At 57.0% G+C, this 19,904-nt stretch overlaps 4 protein-coding genes across 4 annotated transcripts; 2 read left to right on the top strand and 2 right to left on the bottom strand.

The window, feature by feature from the left end:
* Positions 1 to 234: 234 nt before the first annotated feature.
* On the top strand, positions 235 to 2,918 carry B0T15DRAFT_485587 (heme peroxidase; the record flags this gene model as incomplete). Its single annotated transcript, XM_062866299.1, has 6 exons — positions 235 to 548; positions 618 to 1,273; positions 1,335 to 1,478; positions 1,553 to 1,792; positions 1,857 to 2,179; positions 2,247 to 2,918. The coding sequence occupies 6 exons, from the start codon at positions 235 to 237 to the stop codon at positions 2,916 to 2,918; spliced, it is 2,349 nt and encodes a 782-aa protein (XP_062721941.1).
* A 1,118-nt stretch (positions 2,919 to 4,036) lies between these two features.
* On the top strand, positions 4,037 to 13,478 carry B0T15DRAFT_417327 (uncharacterized protein). Its single transcript, XM_062865488.1, has 3 exons — positions 4,037 to 7,417; positions 7,474 to 8,621; positions 8,680 to 13,478. The coding sequence occupies exons 1-3, from the start codon at positions 4,490 to 4,492 to the stop codon at positions 13,169 to 13,171; spliced, it is 8,568 nt and encodes a 2,855-aa protein (XP_062721942.1). The 5' UTR covers positions 4,037 to 4,489; the 3' UTR covers positions 13,172 to 13,478.
* Positions 13,475 to 14,594, bottom strand: B0T15DRAFT_503142 (uncharacterized protein). The gene is made up of 2 exons (XM_062867462.1): positions 14,003 to 14,594; positions 13,475 to 13,787 (listed from the first exon to the last, which is right to left on the bottom strand). Exons 1-2 carry the CDS (start codon positions 14,204 to 14,206, stop codon positions 13,680 to 13,682), a joined length of 312 nt encoding a protein of 103 aa, XP_062721943.1. The 5' UTR covers positions 14,207 to 14,594; the 3' UTR covers positions 13,475 to 13,679.
* A 1,452-nt stretch (positions 14,595 to 16,046) lies between these two features.
* B0T15DRAFT_219397 (laccase-1) lies at positions 16,047 to 19,061 on the bottom strand. The gene is made up of 7 exons (XM_062862795.1): positions 18,437 to 19,061; positions 18,293 to 18,371; positions 18,202 to 18,213; positions 18,064 to 18,133; positions 17,031 to 18,003; positions 16,860 to 16,928; positions 16,047 to 16,749 (listed from the first exon to the last, which is right to left on the bottom strand). Exons 1-7 carry the CDS (start codon positions 18,689 to 18,691, stop codon positions 16,336 to 16,338), a joined length of 1,872 nt encoding a protein of 623 aa, XP_062721944.1. The 5' UTR covers positions 18,692 to 19,061; the 3' UTR covers positions 16,047 to 16,335.
* Positions 19,062 to 19,904: the final 843 nt, after the last annotated feature.

The following is a 19,904-nucleotide window of genomic DNA, read 5'->3' on the forward strand; positions in this document are numbered from 1 at the left end:
GTCGAAAGTGGGCACTCGACTGATCCGAGATGCACAAGCAGAATGCACATCGACGATCCGTCACATCGGTCAGTTTCTCTAGTGGGCAACATATCAACACGTGGGATATTTAACATCTTGACCCCACAACGATATCACAGACTTTTTTCTTTCTCCTATCTGTTTTCTCTTACAGGTCAAACAACAGTCGGTTCATCCAGAACGTGACTACTGTTCGCCACGGTCCTTTCCATGATGGCGCCCTCAGTCCGGTCTCTCATATTCGGCCTGGTTTTGCCCTTGGTGTCAGCCCAGGGTTGTCCCTTCGCCAATGCCAACAAAAGAGACTCCTTGGCCCCCAGAGAAGAGGTGGGCTCGTCCCTCGACGTCCTCGTCAGCTCTTTCGGCAAGTGCCCAACACTCAGTGATGCTGCCGGCGGCGGCACCCGAAGCCATGACTGGTGGCCATGTCAGTTGAAGCTGGACGTGCTGCGCCAGTTCTCACCACAGCAGAACCCACTGGGAGCAGACTTTGATTATGCTGCCGCTTTTGCCACTCTCGACTGCAAGTACAACACTTGAACAAACTCCTCTGTCCCTCGGGTATGGAAGCATGATAACTAACATGCCACAGACAGGGCACTCAAGGCAGACCTCAAGGCCTTGATGACGCAGTCGCAGCCTTGGTGGCCGGCAGACTTCGGGCACTACGGCGGTCTCTTCATTCGATCGGCATGGCATAGCGCAGGCACCTACCGCGCTATGGATGGACGCGGTGGCGGCGGCATGGGCCAGATCAGGTTTGCACCGCTCAACAGCTGGCCCGACAACGGCAACCTCGACAAGGCCAGGCGCTTGCTGTGGCCCATCAAGATGAAGTACGGCAGGGCCATCTCCTGGGCAGATCTTATCATCCTGGCCGGCAATGTAGCGCTCGAGGACATGGGCTTTCCCGTTCTGGGCTTTGGCGCGGGCCGCCCGGACACGTGGCAGGCCGACGAGAGCATCTACTGGGGTTCCGAGACCACGTTCGTGCCCGCGGGCAACGATATTCGATACAACGGCAGCACCGACTATGTCGCACGTGCCGCTGAGCTGGAGAAGCCTCTCGCGTCAGCCCATATGGGCCTCATCTACGTCAATCCCGCCGGCCCGAACGGTAACGGCGACCCCAAGCAGTCGGCATTGGATATCCGCACGACCTTTGGCCGCATGGGCATGAACGACTCTGAGACCGTTGCCCTGATTGCTGGAGGTCACGCCTTCGGCAAGACCCATGGCGCGGCTGCCGCTGGTGAGTGATTTCCTGTTATGAAGGATTCAGTGGAGAAGTGAACTAACTAAGCTCGTTCCAGCCGTCGGCCCTCCGCCGGAAGGTGCATCGCTTGAGCAGCAAGGTCTCGGCTGGGCGAACCCCTTTGGGAGTGGTAACGCTGGCGATACGATCACTAGCGGGCTGGAGGTTATCTGGTCGAGGACGCCTACAAAGTGGACAAATGGTAAGTAGTTACTCCTTTTCCTCACTTTCAATCCATATCTCAGTGGCATGTGGACTTACCCGAACTTTATCCAGACTTCCTGAAGAGTTTGTTCAAGCACAATTGGACAGCGGTGAAGAGCCCAGCCGGTGAGGTTCAGTTCGAGGCCCTTGACAGCGCGCTTGAATACCCCGACCCCTTCAACAAGACCTTCCGCCGGGCGACCATGCTGGTCAGCGACGTTGCTCTGCGCGAGGATCCAATCTACGGCCCGATCGCCAAGGCCTGGTCGGAGGACTTCCAGGCCCTCACCGATGCCTTTGCCGCTGCGTGGTGTAGGTCCTATGCTTGTCGAGCCCCTTTGCGCGTAACCGCATGATGCTGAAAGGGATAAAATAGTTAAACTCACCCACCGCGACATGGGGCCCATCACCCGCTACCTTGGCCCCGAAGTCCCTAAACAGCGCTTCATCTGGCAGGATCCTCTGCCCGAGGCGAACTACCCGACCATCACCGAGGCTGACCAGGCAAAGCTGAAGGAACGTATCCTTGCCAACAAGGACGTATCCATCTCGAGCCTTGTGTCCGTAGCCTGGGGTTCCGCCTCGACCTTCCGAGGTGGCGACAAACGCGGTGGTGCCAACGGTGCCCGCATCGCTCTGGAGCCCCAGGTCTCGTGGGAAGTGAACAACCCGAAGCAGCTCAAGACCGTTCTGGCCGCTGTATGTATTGTCCTTATTGCCCCCGATCATGTGCGAGTCGAGGGCTAACACCACGGTCTGCATATAGTTGAACAAGGTCAAGAACGACTTCAACAAATCCCAGAAGGGCGGCAAGCAGGTGTCTCTGGCCGACCTGATCGTCCTCGGCGGCAACGCAGCCATCGAGAAGGCGGCGGCAGCGGCGGGCCACAAAATTGCGGTGCCCTTCACAGCCGGACGCGTGGATGCGACGCAGGCCGACACGGACGTGGCCAGCTTCGAGCTGCTCAACCCGCAGGCCGACGGCTTCCGCAACTACCGCAACGTGTCGGGATACGCCCGTGCGCGCACCGAGGCGCTGCTGGTGGACAAGGCGCAGCAGCTGACGCTGACGGCGCCCGAGATGACGGCGCTCGTCGGCGGCATGCGCGCCCTCAACTGCAACCACGACGGCTCCGCCCGCGGCATCCTGACGGCCCGGCCCGGGACCCTCACCAACGACTTCTTCACCAACCTGCTCGACATCAACACCGTCTGGACGCCCGAGTCAAGTGGCGAGCTGTTCACAGGCAAGGACCGCTCGACGGGGGGGAAGAAGTGGACGGCCACGCGCGCCGATCTCGTCTTTGGCTCGCATGCTGAGCTGAGGGCAATTGCCGAGGCGTATGCCGAGGCCGGGGGACAGCAGAAGATGGTGTCCGACTTTGCTGCGGCCTGGGCGAAGGTTATGGACTTGGATCGCTTTGATGTCAAGAAATAAAGGAGGTTCGTTTGGAGAGCGAGGCTGTGTCAGGGAGGCTTCACGGCAGAGACTTGCAAATGGCATTGGGGATCTTGCATATTGCCGACATTCTTTGGCAGACCTTTATTTTTCTTCTTCTGCTGTACATCGTTAATAATCACTTGTTGTGAATGTAATTGAACAATGGTCAAGAACCTTACGCTCTCGGTCAGAATTACTATTTTGCCACCCTTTAAGGGTAAGAGTAGCCAGTCGGGACAATGCCAGGCAGGCAATGGATCCAGCTTGTGCTTCTGCATTTGAGACACGGCTTGTGCACCCGGTTCAGTTTAAAATAGAAAGTATGATCCTCAGCGCGAATTCGATGGCAACAGAACTTTCAAGCAACTGACCCGCGCGATACGGGGAAAGGATAAGGAAGGGATTTCACGAAGGCGAAGCTTTGAAGAGCTTGCTTGTCTTGGGATCTTTTGAGTCGAATTCACATGCGCTATCGGGTGGGGTGAATCATTTGATGTATGCGGGACACTTGATCCGCGTGAACCGAGCTCCAAACTGCCGCCAGCCGCCGGCGCTTAACTAAACCCGGTCTGCTTCAGGTTTAGCAGCTCCTTTTTTAAGGATCGAAACACTGCCGCGGCCCGTGTTCAGCCTGAGTACTCAGCCACGATTTTATCACCTGAAATCTTCCATGTTCGATTGCAACGACGGAGACATTGTCGGGTCTCTCCGCTTTTGCATTATCTTCGATCGCGGCATGCAAGCGACGGCATATTACCTCGGCGCTCACTTGCACCCCAACGTGGGGGCGACATGGTTAAAGTCCCAAGACACAAAATGGAGCAGTTGAAGGGGAGTAGTGTGGATCAACAGGGGATGCTCGTGGAACTACACTAATCGGTGAATTCCCCTCGCGGGCCCGCAGCTGTTCATCCCATCTTCTGTCATTTGAACTGTCAACCAGCAGCAGTTTCGCGTGTTCAATCCTGCCCTGCCTGCCCCCGTTACGCACCTTCTATGTCCGCACAAGATAGCCCCGGCTGGCCAGCCCAGATCGGGCGATCAGCCCAGGGTCTGCTGCGGACCGGGGGCTGAGCCTTTCGCACGGTCGATCCCTGATTGGCTCGCCGGCGCTGAAGATGGGGAGCTTCGCAAGGCTCCTGCTGCACTGTGCTGAAGCTTCGGTGCCGTTGCCAAGGTCTTCAGAGCGGCGCGGTGAATTGGATTCACTGATTCAGACACTTCGCGCATCCGCCTGGCTGCAACCCTGTGGCCAACGGTGCGGTACATGTCAAGCACGCCCGTACCTCGCCCCGCTTGCGGTGGTAGCCCTTTCCCCCTCGTGTGCGTGCCAGCCTGGAGTTGACTGTTGCGTTGTCCCCGACATTCGGTTCCGAGAACTCGACGTGCAGCGACGACCGCGAACTCCGTGCCAACTGCCCGACACGCCCGACTGCGCCATGTGGCCCAGTGCCTGAGATTCCCCTCCAGCTTGGTTTTCTTTTGTTTGAGATACCCATTCGGTGTTTGCATTACTCATCTTTTTAAAGTTGTGTATTATATACCGTTTCCGGGGGCCCGCCTTCGCCATGGCCGCCGCTTCGAGTCCCACGATCCCGCGCATCGACGCTTCGACATCGTGGCTGTTGTTGGAGGACGAAACGACCGAGGCTCGGCTATTGGTTCTGGTTTCTCGGGTACTCGGCATCGCGACGAACAGGATACAAGTGAACCAGTCATTCCGGGACTTGGGCGGCGATGAGCAGAGCGCGGCAGCGCTGCGGAAGGCGTGCATGAATGCGGGGATGGACGTGAAGGTGAAGGATATCCTCCGATGCGCGACCCTCGCCGAGTTGCAGACCTGCGTTACGCCTTGCGCGCCGCAAAGCCGACATCCCCAGATCGACGACGTCGAGGGCGTCATGATCGCGCCATTAGAGGTACACCGAGCGAGCCGGATGTCGATAATGCCAGAACCGAGCCAGGGACATTTAGCAGTGCCGCTTGGGAAGAGGACAGAGATTGAGCAGGCGCTTGGCACGCAGCCGGAGGTTGGGAGGATAGCAACAGTACGCCCGAAGGCAGGTCTACTCGAAGGGAAGCTCGTCGCTCTTCTCACACTCCGCGGCACCCACTCGACGAACCAGCGCCCACACGCCATCAACCTGATACCCCAGTCACACGCGCTCTTTGCGGGGACACAGGTCGCCCATCTCAAACGCGCCGCCGAGACCACTCTTCCACCCGATGATGTGCCCGACATTTGGATCGTTTTGGATGGGATGCCACTTACCGAAGCAGGCGACCTGGACATGCGGCGGTTGCGGACATGGGCGCAAAACATCAATGAGAATGTCTACCACCAAGCCTTGAGCCTGGAGCACCAGGAAACACTACAAGAGCCCGCAACGGAAATGGAAAAGTCGATGCAGAAGCTAGTGAGCAAGGTCCTGAATGTTCCAGAGAGCCAGATCGGTGTCAACTTTTCTCTCTCTCAGCTCGGCGGTGATGAGATGACGGCTATGGAGTTGGCGGCCCGTTGCAAGCACGAGTCCATCCACATTAACCCTTCCGAAGCACTTGGGTCGATGACCTTGTCGGAGCTGGCCGCTATTGCAGAATCGCGGAGTGGCTTGGCGCATAAGTGGGACGAAGAGATATCCGACTGCTTCGATCTTTCCCCGATGCAGCACTTGTACTTCCAGACGGCAATGGGAGGCGACTTAAAGCGGAGGCCTGCCCTGGACGGGAGCTATCGCTTCAACCAGAGCCTGCTGTTGCGGTTAAAGAAGCATTTCTCCTTTGAGGACATCTCGGCCGCCATCCAGGCCGTCGTGGCCCACCACCCGATGTTGAGATCCCGCTTCGGCCGAGGCTTGAATGGATGGGTCCAGAGGGTCTTGCCCGATGTGGCCGGATCCTACACGCTATGTCATAGTGCGATCCGGTCCGAGCGCGAGCTGGAGGACATCATTGAGCGGACGCAGATATCGATCAATGTCGAGATGGGGCCTGTCTTCGCAGCGGACTACCTCACAACCCACGATGGCCTACACTTGGTGTACCTCGCGGCGCACCATCTCGCAGTCGACCTTCTCTCTTGGCGCATAATCGTCCATGACCTGGACGAGTTGCTACAGAACGGGAATCTGCTGTCCCAACGGTCAATGCCCTTTCACCAGTGGGTAGACCTCCAAAAGGAAGACGCTGTCAAACCGGACCCCAGGAATCTTCTTCCTTTCCCTATTCAACCCGGCGATTATGCCTATTGGGGCTTGCAAGACACGCCGAACGCTTACGGCGATGCCCTCGAGGTGAGCTTTTCGCTGGATCAGGAAACGACGAACATCCTACAGAGCTCCTGCAACCAAGTCTTCAAAACGGACTGCGTTGACATCTATCTCGCTGCTCTCATGCTGTCCTTCGCCCAGACCTTCCACGACAGACCGGTCCCGGTTGTATGGAACCAGGAACATGGACGAGATACATGGAACCACCCAGAAATTGACGTTTCCGAGACCGTGGGCTGGTTCACATCCCTCTGCCCACTTAGCCTCAAGATAGACACTTCAGACGACTTCATCAACGTCCTTCGCCATCTCAAAGACACTCGGCGATCCATACCCGCCCGCGGCGCTCAGTACTTCGCTTCGCGCTTCTACCACTATGACAAGGAGGATTTGATAGCGAGAGACTGGCCATTTGAGATCATCTTCAGTTATGCCGGCTCTCTCCAGCACCTGGACCGCGAGAACGGAGTGTTAGAACAGCTCGCGATGCCCAGCCGGACCTCGGCGCCATCAACATCGGATATCGGTGGCAATGTCGGGCGCATCGCCTTGTTCGAGATTAGCGCCATGGTCGACCAAGGAAGCGCCAAGGTCAAGTTTCTGTACAGCCGCTTCTCCAAAGATCAGGCACGCATATCTCAATGGGTCCAGAACTACGAGCATCTCCTCCTCGAGGCGATCGGGAGGCTACGATACCATCCGCAGGAGCTGACCCTCGCAGACGTTCCTCATCTTGACGTGACTTACGAAGGACTGGAAAAGTTCAACAAGGACCGTGTTGCGACGCTCAAGCTTGGCAGTGTCCGTGATGTCGAGACCATCTACCCGGTCACCGCAGTTCAGCAAAGCATCTTGATCAGCCAAGCACAGCGGCCCGACACGTGCTATCTGCATGCCATTTACGAGTTCGCGTCTTCGAATGGCGATCCGATCGATATCGCCAGGATATGCACCGCTTGGGAGCAGGTTACCATGCGACATGCAGCGTTGCGAACCATCTTCACTGAGAGTGTCAGTGAAACGGGGCTTTGGGACAAGGTCATTCTTCGAAGAGCCTCGCCTGAGATGCTCTTTATTGACACAGCACCGACGGAGGACCCTGTCTATGAACTAAGCAACCTTCCCAATCTGCGGCCGACGGAGAGCAAGCCACTTCATCGGCTTACGGTGTGCAAGGCGCCCACCAGGACATTGGTCAAGCTGGACATCAGCACAGCCCTATGCGATGTGGGTGTTGTACTGGCACAGTAGTTAATGACGCTTTTAACTGACAGCTTTTGTAGTCCCTGAGCATCCATCTCCTTCTCCACGACTTGAGACGAGCATACGCAACGGAACGGGCCATCACCGAACCTGACCAGTTCTCATACCCGCATTACCTCTACTTCCTCAAGACCGTCCGACAAGAAAGCAGCCTGGCGTTCTGGCGCGATAAGCTTACTGGCGTCCCACCATGCCATTTCCCCCGACTCACTGTTCTGCCAGAGGAGCTCCGATTTGTAAACACCTGCGTCGAACTGGACATCACATCATACCAGCTGTCCGGCTTTACTCGGACCCAGAAGACGACCGTTGATGCCGTGCTCCGGCTGGCATGGGGCCTCATCTTGCGATGCTTTACCGGCTCCAACCAGGTCTGTTTTGGATTCCAGACGGTAGGCCGTGACGACTCGATTTTGGGAATGAGACATGCAGTGGGCTCCTTCTCGAATACCGTGACCTGCAGCTACGAGCTTGGAGCGTACAGTTCCGTGGCCGCGGCGCTGCAGATGGTGGAGGAGCAACTGTCAGCCAGTCTAGCCCACCAGCACTTCACATTGGCCGAGCTCCAACATGGCATGGGCATGAAGGGCGGTAAGCGCCTGTTCAACTCCTGCTTGACATTCACCGAAGAGCCGGCGGGGTTGAACAGCAAGTTCACAACGCGGACCACCTTCGAGCTCAAGCCTATCTCGTTGCAGCAGACGTTCGATGTGGACGTCGTGATGAACACGCGCTTCATGGCGGGGAAGCTGGTGGTGGATATCGGGCAGCGCGTAATGTCTCCGGAGCAGGCCATCAACGTGGCAACCACGTTCGGCACAGCAGTCCGCGCAATCCTCACGTCGCCCGACGTCTCGATCGGCTTGGTTGACCTTTTCACCGACAGGGACTATGCCCAAATCCTGGCATGGGATGCAGAGGCGCCACCGCAAGCGATGGAGCAGGCGCAGCACGTAGTCCACGAGCTCGTATCCAGACAGGCTGCCATACAACCGTCATCTCAGGCGGTGTGCGCCTGGGACGGATCTCTGACGTACCTTCAGCTCGAGGAGGAGGCCACCAAGCTAGCGCACCATCTTGTCGACGCCGGTGTTGGTCCTCACTGCGTCGTACCCGTCGTCATGGACAAGTGCAAGCTTGCCCCCGTGGCTATGGTGGCTGTTCTCAAGTAGGTCGTCCGTTGATGAAAATTTCCCCGGGTGAGACGCCAGTCTAACACGTCCTAGGTCCGGTGCGGCGTTTGTCCCCATAGATTCCTTAGAGCTTGGCATGATTCAGCCCATTTTCGAGCGTCTCAACTCCAGGGTTGCCATTTCCTCGGAGCTTGCCGCGTCGGTTCTCAGCAACCTCTTCGACCAGGTCGTGATCGTGACGGATGAGCTGATGAACGTCCTCCCGCAAGGCCAAGGGCCGCTGACATCGATGGCTGCCCCGTCAGACCCAGCATGCATCCTCTTTGTCCCGACGTCATCAAACGAAGCGAGGGGCGTGACGTTCACTCACGCAGCGTTGGCGACTGCTGTTCTGGGACAAGGGCCGGCAGCGAGAATCACACCGCTTAGCCGTGTCATGCAGCTGTCGTCCTTCAACGTTGACATCTGCATTACCGAAATCTTCACCACGCTCGTCTACGGCGGTTGTGTCTGCATTCCCTCGGCCGTCGAGAGGTTGCAAGACTTTGGCGCCGCCGTGAACAGGATGCAGGTCAACTGGTCGTACATGACCCCTTTGCTGTCGAGAAAGGTGGACCCGACTCAGCTGCCATCCCTTAAGGTTGTGTGCTTTCGGACTCGGGGCCTCGACGAAGACACATACAGCATCTGGCATGGGAAGGTCAATGTGGTGTTGGCGTACGGGCCCCAGGATGTGTGCCCGCTAGGTATCGCCTTTCTCGAGGCTCTTGGCCCTCACCATCTGAGAAGCATTGGCCGCCCGTTTGCGGGAAGCCTTGTGATCGTCAACCCAGAGGACCACAAGAAGCGCATGCCAATTGGGGCGGTGGGAGAGCTGGTCGTCGAGGGTCCCACACTAGGCTTCTCCTATCCGAATCGGGAGTCGATGATGACCCCTATGTCGCCCTTAGGCCCTGCCGCCGGTGGCAAGGTGCGGCACTTCAAGACAGGACACCGCGCTCGGTACACGCAGGGGGGGCTAATGGAGTTCATCTCGAGCAAGCGGGACGACGTCGATGCTGACGGCAGAATCATCAACGTCACCGAGATCGAGCAGTATCTGCGCCGCTGCCTTGGACAGGGTGTTGATGTCGTAGTCGAAACAGTTATCTTTCGGGGTCCGGCCAAGAACGATATCCTCCTGACCGCCTTCATCGAGCTTGGCGATCGTTTCGATAGCGAGGAGAGTCTCACTTCGCTGAGCCTGGCCACCAAAGAGCAGCTTGCCATGGTGAAGCAACTAGTTGAGGTCGGGCTGAAGAACAAGTTCGCTCCGTCCATGGTTCCGTCGGTCTTCGTTCCCGTCAAGCACCTCCCCATCACGCCGTCCCTCAAAGTGAATCGACGCAGGTTGCAGAAGATGATCGCCGGACTGACAAAGGAGGATCTCTTGGCGCTGGCAACAATCCCGAACTCGAACGAGGCCAAGTTCCAGCACCTCAAGCCGCTACCCCTGACGCAGAGCGAGGAGAAGATGCGAGCTATCTGGGCCAGGGTACTGGGGGTGGAGGAGGCCAAAATTTCGGCGCTCGACAGCTTTTTCAGCGTCGGTGGTGACGACATTATCGCGGCCCAGTTGGTTGCGGCCTGCCGTCATGAGAACATCTCCATCTCTATCGCCGATGTTCTTCAGAATGCTACGTTAACAGAGCTCAGCAGGGCGGTCGTGCCTGCGGATTCCCCACAAGTCACCCAGGAGGCGTCCCCGGCACCCGTGGCAACGACGCCCTCGCCCGTGCAGCTTAACCCGTCCGCGGTCAAGGAGGTCTTCATCGAGAAGGTAATCGCTCCTAAGATCGGCGTTGACGGCAGCGCAATTGCGGATGCGGCAGAGGCATCCTCGGCGCAGATTCGGTATATCGAAACCGGCATGCTTCAAGGGCGCACAAACATCAACTACCTCATATTTAATTTCACGGGTGCTGTCGACGCGAAGAAGCTGGAGGAGGCATGTAAGAACCTGGCCGTGATACATCCGATCTTGCGTACTGCCTTTGTCCCGCACAACCGTCGAGTGTACCAGGCCGTCATCAAGTCGAGTGGCATCGAATTCCGGCGGCAGTACACGCCGACGTGGCGGCTTTCTACGATGTTGGACAAAGTGATCAAGAAAGACCAGGCATTGCCTACGAAGTTTGAGACGCCAATGACCAAATTCATGTTCCTCGACGGCGGCAAACAGTCGATTCTCATCCTGAGGCTTTCCAAGGCGCAGTACGACGACCTTTCGGTTGCACTGCTTGTCAAGGACCTGAAGCGACTCTACGATGGCTCACAAACCCCGCCTCGCCGCCCGACATTCTGCGAGTTTGTGCGCACAGCACATGTTGCCAACGCGCAGGGGGCCGAAGAGTACTGGCGGACCTTGCTGGAAGGCGCCGTCATGACACAAGTCGTTACGCATACCCATCCGTACCAGGTGTCGACCAATGTCAAGACGATTCGGAACCCAATGCTTCCGCTAGGCTCGCTCTCGAGCCTTGGCATTTCGTTCGAGACGGTCCTGAAGGGCGCGTGGGCCATGGTCCTTGCCAATCTCTCGGCCTCCTCGGATGTCGTCTTTGGCGAGCTGATTGACGGACGCCACGTCAGACTTCCCGGTGGTCACTCGGTTGCCGGCGTCATGGGCCCTACTGTCAATGCCACGCCCGTGCGGGTCCAGTTCCCGGACACGGCGCTCACTCCACTGAACCTGCTGCAGTATATCCATGCCCAGCGCATGGCCGGCATCCCGTTCGAAAATCTGGGGACTCTTACGATCGTGGAGAAGTGCACGCCCTGGCCATACTGGACGCGCTTCAGCACGCTTGTGCAACACCAATACGAGGATACCGCCATTACCCCGTCCGAGCCCAAGTCGTTCCACCTTGGGACTGCGTCCTGCAAGTTTACCATCCACGAATCCAAGGCGCAGGACGTGCCGGACCTGTTCGTGAAGTCGCTGGTACGGCCAGCAAACCGGGTCGAGATCTCCATCACATTCTGCGCCGACCGCGTTTCCGAGACCATTGCCGAGCATGCACTCCGTCTTCTCTGCTCCACGATTGGTCTTCTCACCAGCGTCAATCTCATGCAGCCTGTTATCCCTTGTGGGTATCAGTACCGGAACATGGTCAAGAGGATCCCGCTGCCGAAGAAGGCGTCCACAGAGCAGGATGCGGAAGCGGCTGAAAGCGTGATAAAAGGTCTGAGCAAGGACCAGATCAAGGCCGTTCAGAAGGTCATCCACGATACCTGGACATCAATTCTCGACCCGCGAGCTTTGGGGGTGCCAGAGCCTCAGATCCCCAACGCGGCGTTTTTTGACCTCTGGGGAAGCCTGATCCCAGCCTTTCAGATGATGCAGCAACTCAACCGCGAGCTACCCAAGGTCAATATTCCTGGCGCCGACGCCAATCTCCAGGTCACCATGGAGGAAATCGTTGAAAACGCGACCATGCTGAAACAGTTCGAGCTCATCGCGTCGAAGCTGAGACCGCAGACTGGGAGGGAGACGCAGAAGAATAAGGACAAGGAGAAAGCCAAAGAGAGGGAAAGGGAGAAGGAGAAGGAAGCGGAAAAGGGCAGCTCGACCCCGACATTACCTGCCCATGGGCCCAAGAAAAAGCCGAGCATGAACGTCTCCGTCCCCGCCGCGTCACTCGGAAGCCGCATACGGCGGCTAGCCAGCACCGTCGGCCGGGGGACCACTCCACCGCCTACCAACAACCAGAACACCATTGCCATCAACAGACAGCCAACCAGCTCCCAGCCGCCTCCTACTCCGACGTCCCCGGTCGCCATTGGCATCGCCTCGGCCATGGTTGCTGACCTCTCGCCCCTATCGCCCAAGATCATAGGCGGCGTCAGCCCCGGCATCGGCAGCATCGCCAGCCCGCGCACCGTCAACAGCACCAGCCCCGGCCCATCCATCCCGAGCGCCCCGCCACAACTGCCTAATCTTCCCGCTTTTGATCCCATCGCGGAGGAGGCCGAGCCCAACGAGCGAGCGATACCATCTGCGCCGCTGACAGCTCCGCTTCCTTTCCAGCGGGGTACGAGCCCGCAGGGACCCGGACACAACAACCTGGCCGAGCCGGACAGCATGACCGAGGGCAGCAGCGCGAGCAGCACCAATGCGAGCAACAACAGCGCCGAGATGACGTTGGCTATGACCATGATGAGCATGGTCGGAGCACCTCCCGACCGCATGGAGGCCAAACATACCGCGGACGGGGACAGCGATCGAGATACCATCGGCCCGCTCCCAACGACAACAAGAGGCTTCAATAGAGCGCCGGCCGGCATGAAGGTCGCGCCGCCTAGCACGCCTCAGATGGGGGCTGCGGCTGAGAGGGGAATGGTGGAAGATCTTGTCAGTCCGCTCAGTGCCGCAGGTACGCCGAAGAGCGGGGGCGGCGGGCGGTACTTTGGCGGTATGCATCATTCTCATCACGCTCCAGGCCAGGGGCATGGTCACGGCCATGCAGGTGGTGCCGGGGATATGTCGGCTGTTTCGACGCCGGATACGCCGGACCTTGGGGAGCAGCTTGGACGCGGGGTGTAGCCTTAAGGTGTAACGTGATGTGGATAGTTGAAAGATTTCTTGAGGTGGTTGGCTAGGATTCAAGCTTATAACCTTTTGGGTAATGTTGAGTCCGAGATTCTGTACGGATTATATCTCAGGGAGCCATTTGATGTCGTGATACCGATTTTTAGCGTGGCGTTACGGGCAGTCTTGAAGCTTGGGGTTTGGACATTGGATAGAGCTGTTCATCGCGTTGTTCATAAGTCGGACTTCAGTGTTAGACTTGGGTCATCATCCTATGCGATTTGGACGGTTAAAGTTGCATCATTGCATGTTGCATTGCGAGTGTATTCTGACTTGGCTCAACCTCTCGCTGTATTGTTTGTACTTGACCTGCGATCAACCTTTGCATCTGACTAGAACGACAACTGAAAGGATCAAATCCGTCGGCATCCCTTCAGTCCCACCTTTCATGAACCCCCATCGTTCCCCCTTTCCGCCGTATCTCCATTTCGTCCGTCAGATGCCCAACTTGTCAATGACTGACTTAGCCTTTAACAACATCAGGGCAGTCCCGAGCGCTCTTGAAGCAGATGTAGCTGCCGCAGCATTGCGCGTAGGCCTGTGCGGTGGCGTAGGCCATATCACTGCATAGCTATATCCCCAGATGATGGAATTCACCCGGTCATGTCAGTCATTTTCTCTTTTCTTTTAGGACGGGGCGCACGTTTCACTAGTCCAGGATAGTAGAAATCATGGAAAAAGAGAAAAGAGGAAAAAAAAAAGAAAAACATGGCAACGACAGGACAGGACAGGACAGGACAGGGACAAATGAGGAAAGGAATATGGGCAGCTCGGAAAGACACATACCGTCCCTTCGTTCCCGAGTGTACCGCCTACGGCGGCGCAGCAGGCAGCCGTGTCAGAGTTGGGGCTGCTGCAGCCGCAGTCGTAGACGCACTCCTGGCGGGACGACAGCATGGCTGCTGCGTCGGCGGGCGCGTTCGCGTTGATGCTGGGGGCCGCGGTGGCGACGGTTGCCAGGGTGAGCAGGATGGCGGCGATGCTCTTCATTTTTTATTTTTATTTTTTTGGGTTGTAGCCGTGACTTCTTGTGATGGGGCTGGTGTGATTATGGTCAAGGTGAGAGCGCTACTATGCTTTGGGCTGTGGGGTTCTGGATGGTGAAGAGGGTGTTCCGGGTGTTGGGAGATGGACTGAAGGGGGATACTGATGGTCCTTTATATACACAAACGGACGGATGGCTTGACTAACACTTTAGGTGTTTGGTCACTTGGAAGTCGAGAGGAGAGAATGGGCTGGGCTCTCTCTGCCTTCGCCTCGCACGTGTCATCCGGGGCGGACGCATCCGCCGAGTGCGAGCATCATGTAGCATCTCATTGGGTACCAAGAGGTATATGAATCCCTCCCAGAAGTGAAGTTTGGTTTTCCGTTCAAGAAGGTATAGTCCTGGATCCTGGGCGTCAGCCGGTCAGCTGGATGGAGTTCTACGCATGTTGCCATTTCAAGCACAAATGACAACAATTGGCGGGCTCGGATTCAGACCAGGTCACCAGGCTGACCCCAAGCAATATTGGCTGTATGCGGCACCCTCTACCAAACATTCATATTGATCAAACGTAATGCGATGACGAGAACTCTCTGCTAAACATTGCTCACGTAGTTACATGAACCGCGAATGTTGCAAATATGTTAGTAAATAGTATCGATTTGAGGCAAGTCTATGTAAGGAAACGGCTTTTGGGTTTGCGGTTTTGGCTCGCCCTTCGTGGGCGAATATACTACTAGTAACTTTTAAGTAGTAAGGTTACTCAGTTTAAATTGACTTTCTCAAAGTCAGTCTCATTCCACTCGGAATGAGCTACCGGCGTTCCATCCACAGCGCAAGCTGTACTGGCAGCCCTGGAAGCCGCTCACACTCACTGTCTTCTCATCGCAGTCAAAATTACCTAGGTAGCTTGATGTCCCTGGTGCTCATACCACTCTTCATCAGCGTCCAAAGTTTCCCCAAGAGCATCTGTCGCACTCGTCGGGCTTGACATAGCAGACAGCAGTCCCTCGCTTCTTGGCTCCAGTGCACTTCTTGGGAGACTTGCCGCAGCTCTGTTGGCTGACCCGCTCGTATTCGATTGTGCTGCGACATTTCTTGCAGATCCACTGCTCGAGAATGAAAGAGCACATCCTGGAGGGCTTTCCGGGCTGTGGGCTCGGAAAAGAAAATAATAAGTTGGACTTGTTGGTGCTGGTTTGGGGTTGTTGCCTGTTGGGGTTGGCTCCGTATGAATCACCTGCAGTCCTGAACTTTATATATGCCCAGACTGTGCGACCCAGTCATTGTGGCATAGGAACTGCTTTCAAGGCGCATGAATGGAAGCAGTGAGTACGGTAAACAATGGGATACAGGGCCAGTTGTTTGCTATTGGGCGGCCTTCCCATCTTTGTTGAGAGTCCGAGACCGCCACATTGTGATATGAGCAATACCTTGCTTACTTTGTCCTATCGTTGGATTGGGAAGTGTACCATGACAATGTCATTCTTCATTGCGGTGTATTTGCATAGAGCAGCGCGTTGCATGGGAGTCGGCAGACAAGCCACTCCCGTCTAAAATATGTTTGTCACCCAGAACAACAAGCGATAAACATTACATAGTAGCAGCAGATTGTAAAGAAACTTGCAGCTTGCAGTTACCATGGAACATCATATCACCATACCTAGGTGTACTTTCCCCCTTTAGCTTCCACGAGGGCTCGTTCAACCGAGGATTTCACGCTTGAAGGAAATTGCTGGCTGATCTCTCAGCAAAGTGCGATAACGATCGAAACAAGACCGCCTCGATTCCTCCCCGCATCGCAGTTCATTCACCGCAACAGGACAAAGATGAGGATGTTGAATGGGACTGAGGTCGTATTGCCTTTTTTGCGAACAGCGTATAAACTGACAACAATGACCCTCTCTGTTACTCCTCTATCCGGGCCAAAAATTCCACACAAGACAAAGTGACCAAGCTTTCGTTGCTGGCCGGGTCGGAGCCGAGAAGGACAGAAGTACTAGGTGAGACGCACTGAAATCGCAAATCCACGACAAACGCTGTCTTCGACGAGTAGGAACCATTGCATCTCCCCCACAAGTCTCCCATTCCCAAACACAATTACATATCCAAATCAACTCAGGACAGGACCTTATCAACGAACAATCCACTCACTCTTCTCCACCCACGGCCGCCTAGCCTTCAAACCGGAATCGGTCTTCGGCGGTGCCGAGGGCGCATAGGCATTCCACTCGGCACACACCCGATTAAAATCCTGCTTATCGGCGTCGGGGATCCTGCTGCGCAGGTCGGCGGCCCGCTCGAGGAAGGTGACACTCAGGCCGCCCGACACGTGCCAGGCGATGTGGCAGTGGAAGAGCCAGGCGCCCGGGTTGTCGGTGCGGAAGGCCAGCAGCAGCCAGCCCTTGGCCGGCAACATGGCCACGTCGCGCCGCACCGGGTTGGCGCCCTTCAGCCGCGGCAGGTCGACGGCCGGGTCGAAGACGAAGCGCTGCTGCGTTGCGGGGGGGACGTCCGGGGAGCGGCCGAGGACGAGGAAATCGTGGCCCTTGTAGGTGGAGGATTGTTAGATTAGGTATGATGAGGGTGAGGGTGGAATGTGGGGAAAGGTTTGTTTTTCTTTTGGGAAGGGTAGGAAAAAGGGGAAGAAGAGCTTACGTGGAGGTGCATCGGGTGCGGAAGACTGAAGCCTCCGTCTGGGTCGTTCTCGATGAGCCAGTATGTCCACTTTGGGGGTCTGTTAGTCACAGTTCGGTGCCACCGGGGGCAAGGGAAAGGAGAGAGTAAGGAGAAGGGACAGAAAGAGAGAGACACGGAGAGGGAACTGACCGCATCTTTCTCGTCGACCTGCACAAGATTGTTGCTGGACGGATAGCTGGTGTTCCCAGTGATGACATAGTCCAGCACCGGCTTGCCCCAGTCGACGTTGATGGTGCTGCCGTTGACCTTCCACACAAACAGCGGGGTCCCCGTGGTGTCGAGATGCACATCGAGCGTGTTGCCGGGCGTCTTCTGGAAGTTGTTCACCGGCGCGGTCCGCTTCACCACGGGCGTCAGGTTAACGTTGTCCAGGCACTGGTGGTCCGCGGGCGTCACGCCGCGGTCGGTGGGCAGGCCGCCGGGGGCACCGGCGTAGTGGAAGATGGCCGCGGGCGACGGGTTGCTGGAGCCGCCGCAGAAGTTGCCGCCGCCAAACGTCGCGTTGAACCAGTAGTTGCCCGGCGTCTTCGAGGCATCGATGGTCACGTCGAGCCGCTGGCCCACCGCGAGGAACACGCTGTCGACCGTGAAGGCCTGGACGGGGACCAGGTCGGCCGCGATGATGGTCATGGAGTGGTTGACGAGCGACAGCTGGAAGTGGTTCTCTGTCGACGTGTTGATGATGCGCAGGCGGTGGCGCTTGCCTGGCGTCAGCGTGACGTTGGCGTAGCGCCCGGCGCCGGTGGTCGGGTGCACGTTGGTGCCGTTGAACAGCACGTTGTCGGCGAAGGGCGCGCCGTTGTTCTTGGTGAACTCGACGAGCTCATCGGCGGTGCGGTAGTAGTAGTCGGTGATGGGGAAGACGCCCAGGTCGATGTCGTAGTTGAGCGAGGCTGGACCGTTGATTTGGATCGCGCCGACCACGCCGTTGCCGTACTGGGCCGAGAAGTGCGAGTGGTACCAGCTGGTGCCGTACTGCTGCGCGCGGAACTTATAGACCCTCTTCCCCCCTTTGGGCGGGATGGCGCACTCTGTGACGCCGTTCACGCCGTCGTGGTAGATGCTGTTCTGCTGGCGGATGCCGTGCCAGTGGATGGAAGTGCTGGTGAATGGTTAGCTGGAAGTGTGAAACCAAAAGGCCCTCTGAGAAGTGGGAACCTACCCGTTGGTCTTGAGGTTGTTGATGACGGTCACTTCGATCTTGTCGCCCCAATCAGCAAGGATCGTGGGCCCTAGACTGAAGTCAGTTTGGCTATCCATAGCAGTCGATCCAGCCATCCACCGCCCCGTCGCTACATACCCAAAATCGTGCCTGAATGGTCATTAGTTAGCGGGCGTCCGAATAGTAACAGCTCCCACCCGCAAGCCCTACTAGTAGGTAATTGACATACCATTGACGAGCATGACTTTCTCCTTGACGACGCCATCAGGCCCCTGCCAGTTGTCGGTCTCTGTGAGGGTGAGGGTATACTGGTACTTGTCAGTCCCCGTGGACGTCCATCATCATCATGTTTTACGAGCAAGGGACAACTCACTTTCCGAGTGACTCCCGTGTTGGGGGTACTAGTTTCGTAGTCGGTATTGATGTTGAACCCGTTGCTCCAGCACGCCCGGTTGCTTGGAGTGTTGCAGCTAGCACTAGTAGCCTGCCGAGCACGGAGGGCAGACTCCTGTTCCTGCTCAAGCGGCACGAGCAAGTCCCTTTGAGCGGGCGTGGCCGGAGGAGCCGCGATGACGCTGGGGGCAAGCATGCCCATGACCAGCGCCACGGCACCGAGGAAGGGTTTCATGGTGAGAGCGATCAAGCAAGAGAACAGCGTCTGAGCAGAGAGGGCCAGGAGATTGAGTGGAACGGGGGAAGGAAGGAGGAGTCTGCCCTGAACAGCTGGTGTCCAGATGGCTTGGTGAGGGCCAGAAGATGAAGCTCATGATGGCTGAGGGCGAGAGTCCCTTATATAGACAAACCATCATCGATGCGGTTCATGAGGAGTCACATACCAGTAGATGGTAGAGACACCCAAGGCACTTTGCTCGTATTCGACACACCCTCCCTCTTCCACGTTCCACTGCACTCAGGGCCGAAGATGCTCAGTCGCGCGTGGGATGGCTCGGACATCGACGAGGCCGAGGTGGATGAATGCTACGCCGAAGTGACGCTCGGGATGGATGCGACTCCTTGGGCGGTGATGGCGGCTCGGTGAGTGTGATATTGCTTTACTGTTGCACCTCTCGTGACTAGTCCCTGATGGTTGGGCGCCTAGAAGGCATCCCGCATGCCCGGGTGGTGGTGTAAGAAGGCGACGTCGCTCAGCGTACCTGACATCAGATATCCGTACACCTTTGGTTGATCGTGATGCCACTTGCTCTCCATCTTCCATTCATTCGACAACTGCCGGAGAACGACACGGTCGGGCGTGGATACTGGCTGCTGTACGACTGCTCGCCTCGAGTGGCAACGAGGCCGATGGGGCATAACCGAGATCGATAGTTCAGCGAACTCCTGCAAGCGTGGCTGGCGATGGACGGGACGTATGTGCAAGGTGAGACTGGGCCGCGCCGAAGCCATCCCTTCCCCTCAGCTATTCCGGATCCAGGGGCATCATTACCAGTACCTTACGCAAGCACGTCGAGCCCACCACTTCCTGAAGAGAAGTATTGGCTTGGCTAGCATGAGGCTTGCTGTAATCTGTAAGGGACTAGTATGCAGTGGTGCTCCCAATGCCAGCATGCCGTTACTCCAGCTTGTAGACGCACAGGGGTTGAGACGGGCCGGTATGAGAGGAGGGTGTGGCATTCCGCCTCCTGACCGGCGCGGCTGTGCAGGAGCACATGGCATAAGGTCCCGTGATCGAACAGTCAAGTTCCGTACGCGGCCGTGGAATCCAGTGGGCATCGAGATAGAACATGTAAGCACACCACGAAAGCGCCTCGGATTTGTCGGAGTCCTCCACGTTACCGCGCAATCTTTGGTACAGGACTTTGTAGATGATGCAGTGGCCAAGA

Source organism: Chaetomium strumarium (genome assembly GCF_033439665.1).
Source record: "Chaetomium strumarium strain CBS 333.67 chromosome Unknown B0T15scaffold_4, whole genome shotgun sequence".
NCBI classification, from domain to species: Eukaryota; Fungi; Ascomycota; class Sordariomycetes; order Sordariales; family Chaetomiaceae; genus Chaetomium; species Chaetomium strumarium.

Bases quoted from the DNA above. Each gene is read 5' to 3' on its own strand.
- B0T15DRAFT_417327 (XM_062865488.1), top strand. From the start codon at position 4,490: ATGGCCGCCGCTTCGAGTCCCACGATCCCGCGCATCGACGCTTCGACA. The intron at 7,418-7,473 runs GTGGGTGTTGTA...CAGCTTTTGTAG, and splicing joins TCAGCACAGCCCTATGCGAT to TCCCTGAGCATCCATCTCCT. The intron at 8,622-8,679 runs GTAGGTCGTCCG...AACACGTCCTAG, and splicing joins GCTATGGTGGCTGTTCTCAA to GTCCGGTGCGGCGTTTGTCC.
- B0T15DRAFT_503142 (XM_062867462.1), bottom strand. From the start codon at position 14,206: ATGAAGAGCATCGCCGCCATCCTGCTCACCCTGGCAACCGTCGCCACC. The intron at 13,788-14,002 runs GTATGTGTCTTT...CTGGGGATATAG, and splicing joins CACTCGGGAACGAAGGGACG to CTATGCAGTGATATGGCCTA.
- B0T15DRAFT_219397 (XM_062862795.1), bottom strand. From the start codon at position 18,691: ATGAAACCCTTCCTCGGTGCCGTGGCGCTGGTCATGGGCATGCTTGCC. The intron at 16,929-17,030 runs GTCAGTTCCCTC...AGACCCCCAAAG, and splicing joins AGGTCGACGAGAAAGATGCG to TGGACATACTGGCTCATCGA. The intron at 16,750-16,859 runs GTAAGCTCTTCT...TCCACCTACAAG, and splicing joins CGCACCCGATGCACCTCCAC to GGCCACGATTTCCTCGTCCT.